Here is a 12,318-nt window from a genome sequence, read left to right on the forward strand (position 1 = left end):
TGTCCTGGAGCAGTGCGGGGACACGGCTGGCAGGCAGGGAGCCTGCCCTGCCCCCCGGTGTGCGCCGGGCCAGAGTCCGGCCCCTGAACCTCTCTGCACCCCAAACCCCTCCTGCACCCCAACCCCTTGCCCTGAGCCCCCTGCCGCACCCTGAACCCCTCCTGGGAATGGGGGCAGGGAAGGGGTGGGAAGAGGCGGGGCCTCATGGAAGGGGCGGGGCCGGGGCAGCAGGGGGCGGGATGCCAGTGATGTGGCCCTCGGGCCAATGTACTAATCCTCATGTAGCCCTCGTGGTCATTTGAGTTTGAGACCCCTGATCTAGGCAGACCTCCTGCATGATACATAGGCCGTGGGAGTGCCCTGAATTAATTCCTGTTTGATCTAGGGCACATCTTTTAGAAAAATATGCAGTTCTTGATTTTAAAATGTCCAGTGATGGAGTGTCAAAATCTAAATTTGGCTAGCTTCAACTTTTAGCTGATGAATCTTGTTATACCTTTGTCTGCTAGACTGAAGAACTTTTTATTATAAGCAAAAAGAAAAGGAGTACTTGTGGCACCTTAGAGACTAACAAATTTATTTGAGCATAAGCTTTTGTGAGCTACAGCTCACTTCATCGGATGCATTCAGTGGAAAATACAGTGGGGAGATTTATATACAGAGAGAACATGAAACAATGGGTGTTACCATACACACTGTAACCAGAGTGATCACTTAAGGTGAGCTATTACCAGCAGGAGAGTGGGGGGGACGGGGACCTTTTATAGTGATAATCAAGGTGGGCCATTTCCAGCAGTTGACAAGAACGCCTGAGGAACAGTGTGGGGTGGGGGAGGGAAATAAACATGGGGAAATAGTTTTACTTTGTGTAAATGACCCATCCACTCCCAGTCTCTATTCAAGCCTAAGTTAATTGTATCCAGTTTTCAAATTAATTCCAATTCAGCAGTCTCTTGTTGGAGTCTGTTTTTGAAGTTTTTTTGTTGAAGAATTGCAACTTTTAGGTCTGTAATCGACTGACCAAAGAGATTGAAGTGTTCTCAATCTCTTTGGTCACTCGATTACAGACGTAAAAGTTGCAATTCTTCACTACAGATTATCACTACAAAAGGTTTTTTCCTCCCTGCTCTCCTGCTGGTAATAGCTCACCTTAAGTGATCACGCTCTTGTTACAGTGTGTATGGTAACACTTATTGTTTCATGTTTTCCATGTATATAAACATCCCCACTGTATTTTCCACTGAATGCAACTGATGAAGTAAGCTGTAGCTCACGAAAGTTTATGCTCAAATAAATTTGTTAGTCTCTAAGGTGCCACAAGTCCTCCTTTTCTTTTTGCGAATACAGACTAACACGGCTGCTACTCTGAACCCTTTCTATTATAAGATATCTCTTCCCCATGAGAGGGAAGTCAGCCTAAAATCTTCTCTTTGGTAAACTAAATAGATTGAGTTCCTTGAATCTCTTGCTATAAGGCATGTTTTCCAACCCTTTAGTCATTCTTATGGCTCTTCTGTGAACCCCATCCAATTTTTCAACATCCTTCTTGGAACTGTGGTAATCAGAACAGGATAGAGTATTTCAGTAAGAATCATACTTGAGCCAAATACAGAAGCAATATAACTTTTCTCCTGCTAAAGTAAAAATTGTCTCCAGATTACATTGACTTTACATTTCTCAATTTTGTCCTATTTATACACAGTATTTTAATAGTGTTGGAAATGAGTAGAGGAAAAGTCTTTCAAAGGGATGCACTAAACTTGAAATCTATCCGTTTAAGGGAAAAAAATAAGTTTTTAAGTAGTACACCTGTTCCAAATTTTGCTACCAATTTTTAAAAGCACACTTTCCTTTCTCTGTGAAAATGTTTCTGTCTCTTTCTTTGTTAACAGTTGCACATACAGAGGAAACTGACTGCTCATGGGAAAGAGTGAAACAGCATACAAAGTGCTGTGAAATGTACAAAGTAAATAAACTAGGAAAATGTCTAATCTCTGTAATAATCCTAGCTGTTGCCTATAATAGATTTAAAAATTTAAGGGTTTTTTTTTTTTATCATGACACGATAAAAAGTAAAGTACACAACAGTTTCTTTAGGAAGGTGTTTTACATGTCAGATCTTCAAGCATCCACCTTGGTGGTCATGCTGTAATAAATCTATGTTGTTACAACTTCTGTAGAAGAATATAATTTTATAATGTATGTCCTTTCATCCTGAAGGGCCTCAAAGCACTTTGCAGGCCTATTATGAGAATAATCTAATCTTACCAATTGTAAGGTAGAATTCAGCACATGTTTAACAGCATACCATACCATGTTAACATCAATGGGGGGAGGGAGGGCTGGAAGGGGGAAGGGAACTACAAGATCCAACTGAAAGGTTAGGGGTGTATTGGGTAAAATAGTGTGTTGCTTTAGACTAGTAGCTAGTACTCTTGGTCTAACAAGAAGCACCACTGAATATTTAATAAGAACTAGAGCTGATTGTTTTTTATTTGGGGTGGGGAGGAAGGAGAAACTCACAATGGTGTTTTACCTTTTTTTTTGTTTGTTTGTTTCTCACGCAATGTCATGAGTAAATGCACAATAGTGCTGTACTTTGGTATTTGTTCCATACTGACTTGGGCTCTGATCCTGAAAAAATGTGTCCATGTAAGTAGACCCATTGACTTGAATAAAACTCAATTTTAAGCACTTTAGTAGTATGTGAGTTTGCAAGATCATTGCCTTTAAGTGCCAATTGCGTTGCCAACATCACAGGGTTTGTCTGTACAGAGAGTTGCCCTGGTTAACCCCAGGTATGAATTTAAACCAGTTTAGTTAAGTAGTGCAACCCCCTGAATGTCTTAAGCTAAACCAGTAAAAGCCACTATTAAACTAAGTGCCTACATGAGGGTTTGCAGTAGTTTAACTAAACTGATTTATTAAAGCAGTGCAAGTTTCTTTGTAGAGAAGACCTTACTTTAGCCTCCTGAGTTTTCATATCCAATACTGACTGGTCTGTTTAACCTTGAGTTTTGGCAAGATCACAGCCTACCTTCTTAGTACCAAGAAATGTTTTTAAGTGTGGTTAGCTAGAAAGGTGCCATGTTGGGCCTGGTCTACTTTTAAAATCAGATTGACCTAGCTACCATGACTTACCAAGTGGATTAGCTACAGCAACAGAAAAACCCTTTCCATCTCTGTAAAAAACATCTACATGGTGCTAAAACAGCATAGCTACAGCGCAACAGCTGTGCCCCTGTAGTGCCCATAGTGTAGACAAGCCCTGTTGAATTTCCCTGGCCATTGTAAATGGGAATGAAGATTAGTGTGCATTCTAAAGTTAGGTGTAGTGTTTGGCAAATTTAGCAACTGTAGCTAAAATAATAGACATAGATTTCTAAAAGAATTATTCTATGCTATAGTGTCAACAGTGGGGTTCCCCCGCGCCCCCCGAAGGCAGGTTAGAAACTGTGATGTATATCATTTTGACAAGACAAATGCTTTAATTTTTTTAGCAGCTCTTTCCTTTATTTTAGTTATAGACAAGTCTGTTGTGCTCTTCACTGGAATATTGGCATATCTGACCATATTAAAAATGTCAACTTATTTCTAGAAATATAGAGCATTCCATTTTTCAGACTGACTTCATATAATTTGATAGGGTGATGATGGTTGACTTTCTTCTTACTGTCCGTACTGTTTTTTATAAACAATCCTTTGTCAAGGGATCCTCGTGTGTGTGTGTGGTTGTGTTGTGGAGGTGGGGAATCCTCATGAGATTCAGCGGCACCCAGCTTGTATGATGATGTCTTTTTAAAGAGATTTTCTCCATTTTAGGATTGAGTAGTGTCAGTCTCAGAACTCTGTTTTGAAGAACATATGATAGTCTTATAGCTGTGTGTAGTGCAGGGGCTGGCAAACTTTTTGGCCTGAGGGCCACATCGGGTTTCAGAAATTGTATGGAGAGCCAGTTAGGGGAGGCTGTGCCCCTGCCCCCTATCCGTGCCCCCCCGCCAGGATTCCAGCCCCATCCACCCCCCCGCTCCCTGTCCCCGACCGCCTCTGGAACCCCTGCCCCTGACTGCCCCCCCGCCACCCCATCCAACCCCCCCTCCTTCCTGACTTCCCCTCCCCGCCCTCTGATCACCCCGACCCCATCCACACCCCTGACCATCCCCCCAAACTCCCCTGTTTATCCAACCCCTCCCCCCCACTCCCTGCCCCCTTACCACACAGAGCACAGGCGGCTGGTGGCGCTGCAGCCGCGCTGCCCAGAGTGTTGCGCTGGGTGTAGTATATTAAATGGCTCTCTGTAACTGCTACCAGTAGCACATTCCTACGCGGAGCACTCTAATACACTACTCCGGCAGCATAGTGTGCTGAGGCTGTGGGGGAGGGGCCGGGGGCGAGCCTCCCGGGCCCAGGAGCTCAGGGGCTGGGCTGGAGGGTCCCGCAGGCCGGATGTGGCCCGTGTGGTTTGGGTTGTTATTAAATTTAAAAATATCAAGCCATGCATGAAGTGCCAAGACTTAATGTTGCTGTAGCACAGTGGTGCAGAACCTGTGGCCCGCAGGCAGTATGCGGCCCATCGGGGTAATCTGATTGAGGGCCACGAGACATTTTGCCGACATTGACCGTAAACAGGCAGGGGCCGTACCTGGGGACGGTCAACGTCCGCAAAATGTTTCGTGGCCCTCAATCAGATGACCTTGAGGGGTCACAGATTGCCCACCCCTGCTGCAGCACCTTTATTTTTTGATACAGTTGGAAACCATTCTAGACGAGTCCTATGTCATTTTTCTGTAGATGGCCATTAAATGATCTACCGCAGTAACTGATATCAATTTCTGCAATGGCTTCTAAGGCAGAAAACCGGAGTTAATTGTTGAACGTGAGTTTACATTTAAACACCAGATAGCTTAAGCTTGTGTCAGAAAAAGTATTTCTTTCAAGAAACAAATACTCTGAGAGATTCAGAACTACAACAATGCTTGACAATGGATATTTCCCTTGAACTTGACATTTGTTTCAAATAAACTAGCTGGCCTTGTGATCATGAATTCTCAGTCTCTGTGTGGGTTTCCAACAGAGAACAATTTCTTCCTTTCTTGGGTCATGTGGCGCAGGTTTGAGAAACTTGGATAACAGTGGAAATCCTGTTTCCAAGGGTTTCTGAATGTGCTTGTGCTTATTAGAAGGAAAGGAGTACTTGTGGCACCTTAGAGACTAACCAATTTATTTGAGCATGAGCTTTCGTGAGCTACAGCTCACTTCATCGGATGCATGAATCTTCTAGAAAAACTGCCTGCTACTCATCATAATTTGAAGTCTCCCTTTCTTTTCTAAATCAGATATCTGTTACCATGTGTTTGAAAATGCAGCATTCATACCACCACAGATTAAGTAGACTTAATCTGGGTTACTTCCTTTAAATTTTTTGCCAGTATTTGCAGAATAGGGAGTGGATGGTAAATATGCCAAGCAGTCAGAATTTCGGGTTACACTAGGGAAAATGGAAGTTTGTCATTTGAGTGGCAGGTATGCAAGTCTATGCCACTGAAAGAAGAAAAGAGATCTGCAGGAATCAGTTGTAGAAAAGCAAATATCAGTAACTTTTCCCAAGACAAATTATATATGTATTTATATAGATTTTTGACTCTGATTTTAAAATTATGAAGTATTGACTAAAACTCCACATATCTTCATCAGCCTGTAAATCAAAACACAAGTAAAATACGAGAGAAATTTTACAATACATATATTATAAGATTGTGTACCCATATTTTAGAAATATTTTTATTAAAAGGATTTTAATTACAATTGATGTTTGGGAGTGTAGGGATGAGTTTATGATGCTAGCAGTGTGGGAGTCTCAAAAAAGGGACTAATGCTTTTTAACTTGCTTTAATAATGGCTTGCCAGAAAAAAGGAAGAAAAAAAAATCTTGGAATTTTTTTTTTAATGGAGCAATGTACATATTGAACACTAAAGTAGTATTTGTGATTGTTAAATCAATATTAATGCAGCTTGGTAACTTTTTTAGTTCCTTTCACAAATGACCTCATTCAGCAAGACATCTGCCTCCATTGGTGTTATTGAAATTCAAGTTGTGATTGAGCAATTCTTTAATTACAGAAAATACACTTCAGATTCTTTGATGTAAAGCTGTTACTTCATTGACTTTTAGACAGCTAGGCTGAGGAAAATGGAAGTACTTACTTTTATGCATTTATTCTAAGACAATGTCCTCCTTCTGACAAAAGAGGAACATTTAGTAGTGCAGTGAGTTACTCCCCTTCTTTGATGACCTTAATCCTGTGAAGTATAGAAGAAATGCCGTATGTATTTGAAGGGTAACGTTATATGAAACTTTACGTCATTTAAAAAGTGTTGCGATATTTTTTCAACAAAATAGATGACTCAGAGGAAAATGTGTTTGTTGCAATTGACATTATTAGGTCAGCGAGTTTTCAGGTTTATTGGAGGATTTATTAAAATATCCAAACTTGCTGTTTTCTAGAATCAACATTAAGTGCTGCTATGTATGTACTTAAAAAATTCTGTCCATTAAAGGTGTGCTAATCTACTTACATATTGTGTAAAATGAGTTTCTCTCCTTACATTACTAATGACTTAATTTTTAAAAATTAAATTTAATCTTCATTTATGTAGCTTACTTTCTGCTCTGCATTCAGCTTATACATTGAAATGATCAGTCTTGTTTTGATTAGGTTTCTGTTTCTCATGTATGAACACACTGATGTTATGTGTCTGAGTACAAACACTGTAGGAAAAAATATATATCCCAACAAATCTGTTTCAGTATTATGTAATTTATATAAAAAATAAAACTATTTTAGCTTAACTTAAATTTTGGACCAAAAGAACCGACAGTATCATAGAATATCAGGGTTGGAAGGGACCCCTGAAGGTCATGTAGTCCAACCCCCTGCTCGAAGCAGGACCAATTCCCAGTTAAATCATCCCAGCCAGGGCTTTGTCAAGCCTGACCTTAAAAACCTCTAAGGAAGGAGATTCTACCACCTCCCTAGGTAATGCATTCCAGTGTTTCACCACCCTCTTAGTGAAAAAGCTTTTCCTAATATCCAATCTAAACCTCCCCCACTGCAACTTGAGACCATTACTCCTCGTTCTGTCATCTGCTACCATTGAGAACAGTCTAGAGCCATCCTCTTTGGAACCCCCATTCAGGTAGTTGAAAGCAGCTATCAAATCCCCCCTCATTCTTCTCTTCTGCAGGCTAAACAATCCCAGTATCTCTTAACTAACTTTTCCCCCCTCAAAACTAAGTGTTTTGATGAGCACAGAAAAGTACATAATGTACTAAACAAACCAACTTGGCCTATGCTCCACAAGAATCAGAGAATTGGCAAGCAATAACTAATTTTTCCCAACAGTACAAAACTGTTAAAAGAATAATGCTGATTTGAAGTTTCTCATATTTCTGAGCTACAGACAGTGTAGAGTAAATAATACATCTAAAACTGTTTTTAAAATACTTCTTTCTACAGGCTTTGAAAGAAAAACGGTCACATCTCTTCAGCTCGAAAATGTAGTTGACTGGGGGAGAATGGCTACTCACTTTCATTTTGGTTTATAGTCCGTTTCAGCACGGGATAAAGTAGGGACACCTTCTGAGTTGTCAATATCCCTTTGTCTGCCACCATGCATTTTATAGAATGGTGTTAGAGTTAAGAATGAACACAGACCAATTCTGTTTAGCCTTCGAGATCTGATGCAATCCCAGTCTGTGCGGGTATGGTTGCAAGTAGACAATCTGAACAGCTTTCCATTATGAAGCATCTTGGGAATCAAAGGAATTGGTAATCATTTTTAAATAAGTTTACTGATTTATTGGCTGACTGCATTCGTGTGTGATCTTCTTTCATATGGCATTTCAAAAGCAATGTGCTGGGATTTATAATTGAATTTTGAGATTTGAGAACCATTCTAATGCTTCAGGGTACCTAGGTGGATCCCCCTGTTCCACCTCGCTAGGCCCCACTGTAAGTGTGAATGGTGCAGTTGTGTGATCAACTGTATATACTGTGTTGCCCAGTGAACTGGTATCTTTGTGGCCATAATTGGTTCAATAAAGGAATGACAGCAAGGACAATAGGGCGTATTGGATGTTTTAGAACAGAGTGCTGGATAACTCCTTTTGTGACTTACTATCCACCTTATCTCTTTCCTTGAAACTTTACATCTGTTTTTCTACAGAATACAGCGATAGCACGTTATTGTTTGTTGGTAACTGAACTCTCCCTTGTGATTATTTACTCTTGTTCTAGTTAGTCCGCTGTCGTTCACAGGTGATGTGGCAAGTAAAGATTTTAGAATAATGTTTTACTATTAATGTAAAATATCTGTTTTACTATTCAGAAAATGTTTAGTAGATTTCATAATTTTAAACTTTTTTCAATTTTTTTGCTTCTTCCAGCTTTACCAACAAGGTCGCTTATGCCAGTTGGGTAGTGAATTTTGTGAACTAGAAGTTTTTGCAAAGGTGTTACGAGCTTTAGATAAAAGGTAACCATCTTAAATTATTGCTCAATCACATTTCATTTTTCTGTCTTGTTTTAATCCCATTTTTTTGGAAAAATTACACAAAAAATGTTCTTGAACTATTCATATCTGTATCTTTTCCATAGCTACTTTCTCGTACACGCATTCATCTATGACTCTCTACATTTTAGGAGTTGAGTATATCAGGGGTTCTAAAGAAAATCTGATTTTAATCCTGGCAAGGTATTTCCCTAATCTTTCTAAAGCCAAAAATGGTCTAAATGTGTACCTAGAGGTTGGGGTGGCTAGCAAGACTTTAAAGCTGACATTACATTACTTTGCCTGGTTTCTATTGTTGCCAGGCTATAGAGGCAAAATTTCATGTATTGAAATAACTGACTTTCCAAGCCATTCCTGAAGTGGGCTAAGCCCTCTTGGGTATTTTGAAACAGTTGATTGATATATCTTGGGAGAAAGGTGGAAATTCAGTTTTCTATTCTGAGACTCTCCCCTTTGCCCCCCAGAACACATCCAGCTTTCTCCCGCCACCCCCCTGCCAAAAGAAGAGAATATAAATGGGTGGGTGTGTCGCTAGATAGACAAATACACCCATCCATACGCACCCTGTGTTAAGGTTGTGTTTAAATACTTCAGGAAAAAAAGGGAATGTTGTTGATATTCTACACTGACCATGTATTGTTATATGTTAGTTAACCTTGTTAATTCTGCATTACAACAGGTACCTATACATGCCAGGGCAATGTAATTGTAATGTCTTGTTGTAAATGACCCAAAATATCAATAAATAAAATCTTCTTCCTCCCTTTCCCCACACCAAAAAATACGCTGTTCCATTGTCACTATGTCTATATCATTCAGGACACAGCGAAACTTCCCGATCGCTGTTTTTAAGTAATGGCTAAAACAGAACATGATGCCTAGGGCAGATCACAGTTAGGGTTGTCACTTTTTTTTTTAACATTCCCTTTAAAATTACATTGCAATGCTTCACAAGGCAGCAGAGGGTTCAATGAAAGGTACATGTGTTAAATTACTCTAACCATCATTTAGAGGGGATAGGTAAAAATGTAGAAAAATAAGACCAGTATGTGACACCAAAGAAAGAAATGCACCGATACACTGGGTGTGTAATACACACACACACACCCCTTTAAAACTAATCTAATTTTATGGACCAGCTGGTCGTTAGCACTATATAAAATTACTACAAGTAAACGGACTTTTATGCCATTCTTCAGAGCTTAAATATGTCGGCATTTTACCTGGGTGTTCAGCTCTTATGCTTCACTCCTGGTCTTAAATTTGAAGAATGTGCCCCTCCCCTATGGTCTCATATTTTACTAATGAACAGTAGAACTCCACTCCAACTTCACAGAAGGGCTTTTGAATTCCAGATCACTGTTTCTGTCACATCTCTTAGTTTTTAGGTAAATGGGTAAAGCCATTAAAATCTTTGTAGCATTTGTCCCCCATATGAATTTTCTGTTAGTTTTACTTAACAAAAATATGCTAGACATGAATCCTGTGGGGGGCCTTGGCAACCCTCCAATGTTATGCTGAAAAGATCTGTGGCTGCAATACTCGGTTCTCTTTACCCCACAGAACATATGCTGTATTAAAAGGCTAAATGCAAGTTCAGCTTCATCCTTTTTGAAAGCCTTAAATCAGTAAGAATATAGCAAATGTATAAAGGATCTGTCCCTATATGCCTGTGTGATTGTCTGCCAAAATAATAGGAAAAACTTCTTAAGCTGAGGAACTCCATCTCTCTGACAGTCCCATTGTGTTAGACTTGTAACTGGGCTGTATTCTCCTCTGAATCCAGAATAAGCACTAGCTTTTTAAAAAGCTATCACCTTTCTCCTTATTGTATTTTCCTGGTCTTAGACTCTGAATAACCTCCTTTTACTATTGGTTTCTACACAGTTTTAATTAAGAACTTTGGAAACAGGCTTCCGAATATGTTTCACATCTGTGAAATTGGCTTTTGGTTGAAATTCAGAATGATGGATCATTTCCTGTTTTAAAATCTGTGTTTTAAATTTTGTTGGCTGTTTTTAATGGCGTGTGTAGGTGGCTTCTGTTTTTAAAATACCCTGCACTGTTTCCGGAACTGTATAAATCCGCTTTGTAACGTACAATGCAACAACTGTATACTACTGGTCTTGAGGTAGATGGGTCTGGGCACTATCTTCAGGGGTTTTAGATTTTTTTTTAATTTTTTTTTTAGTATTTATGACTTGAGTATGTAACATTAAAAAAATAGCTCACTGGAATACTTAGGGGTTTTTTATTACATATTAAATAAATACTGTTTTCTTTCCTTTCAGACACTTGCTTCATCACTGTTTTCAGGCTCTGATGGATCATGGAGTAAAAGTTGCTTCTGTGCTGGCCTATTCATTCAGTAGATGGTGCTCCTACATAGCAGAATCAGACTCTGATGTAAAAGACAAAGCAATCCAGATTGGTTTTGTTTTAGGTAAGTGGTGATGAAGTACAAGGCCATTTAACTATGATGCTTTAGCTTAAATTAAACTTGAATTAAAGGCATAAAAGAATAAAATAAAGTATTTTAGAACATCTTTAGAAGATTACGTTTAGACATGGTTTTGGAGTTTGAAACAGTTCTAAAATATATTTTATATATATAAATATACATATTTTTTTTCTGGTCAGGTTCTGATTCAGTGGAGCTGTTTTTAAACAACACTCTTTTAAATACACAGAAGGGATTAGAAATTTGGCAGAAATGATATGTACACAACAAGAAAACTTTTGGTTAATTTAATATATATTTTGGGCAAAAAACTGAGGGAGAGAAATATACATAATACCAATAAGTTATATTTTGATTGAAGATGAATCCTTTCACATGTACATTTCATCCCCTTCAAACCAAGGACTGTTGCTGAACCCAACAGAATCCCCATAGTATGAATAGAACCTCACGATATTTCTTTGTAAAGTGATGTAGTAACATGTCACTGCAAGGTCATCCTGTCTCCAAATTATGGTAGCACTGACTTCCTATATCTTAATTTGGGCACAGGATACCCACTTCTTCCTGTTCTTTTACTCTTAATCTGCAGTGAAAGGGCATATTAGTACAAATTTCACAAGCTTTCCAATTAAGAAAAATTAATCTTTTACAATTGAATGGTGTCCAAAGGTTTGTTTGGTCTTGAATTTCCAGGAGGGTTCCTATCAGATGCTGGCTGGTACAGTGACGCTGAGAAAGTGTTCAGTTCCTGCCATCAGTTGTGTTCCCTTCATGATGAGATGCCTCACTGGTGTCGTGCAGTAGAATGTTGCGTAAGGTAAGCTTGGACTTGAACTACTTTGAGTCCTGTTGCATAATTTATTGTAAATTTTAGGTCTTGTTTATGTTGAAGAGTTCTGAAAGCATCTTACTGCAAGTTTTTCTTTTTGGTCTTTACGTCCCTGAGTTCTTCGATAGCAACCAGCTGTCCAACTGTTCCTTGTGGCAATAACCACCGTGGCTTTCAAAAGTGATGGATAAATACGTTGCCTAGTTATTTCTGATAAATGGTCAATAGTGGAAAAGTTAGCATTGTAGACTTAGATTTCTGAGTTAACATTGTATCCGTTTATATTCTGAAAGGTCTTAAAGGGACCGATGTTTTTTAATGAAGGTTAGATTCTACAGAAAACAGAAGAAAATCTGCTGGAAATTCCATGAGGCTCTGTCCTTCAAATCTGGAGTTTCTCTGCCTACTAACTGTTTGGTCCAAGGTTCTCACCATAAATAATGCAAGGGATGGT

The 12,318-nt window shown here is 39.1% G+C and overlaps 1 protein-coding gene across 1 annotated transcript in view; it reads left to right on the top strand.

The window, feature by feature from the left end:
- The window catches only part of APPBP2 (amyloid beta precursor protein binding protein 2), a 44,288-nt gene that overhangs the window by 9,724 nt on the left and 22,246 nt on the right, over positions 1 to 12,318 (top strand). The window contains exons 2-4 of the mRNA XM_077836685.1: positions 8,447 to 8,535; positions 10,863 to 11,014; positions 11,729 to 11,852. Of these exons, the coding sequence (XP_077692811.1) occupies positions 8,447 to 8,535; positions 10,863 to 11,014; positions 11,729 to 11,852 (365 nt within the window). The remainder of the gene's footprint in view (positions 1 to 8,446; positions 8,536 to 10,862; positions 11,015 to 11,728; positions 11,853 to 12,318) is intronic.

The sequence above is a fragment of the Eretmochelys imbricata genome, chromosome 17 (genome assembly GCF_965152235.1).
Source record: "Eretmochelys imbricata isolate rEreImb1 chromosome 17, rEreImb1.hap1, whole genome shotgun sequence".
In the NCBI taxonomy this organism is placed as follows: Eukaryota; Metazoa; Chordata; order Testudines; family Cheloniidae; genus Eretmochelys; species Eretmochelys imbricata.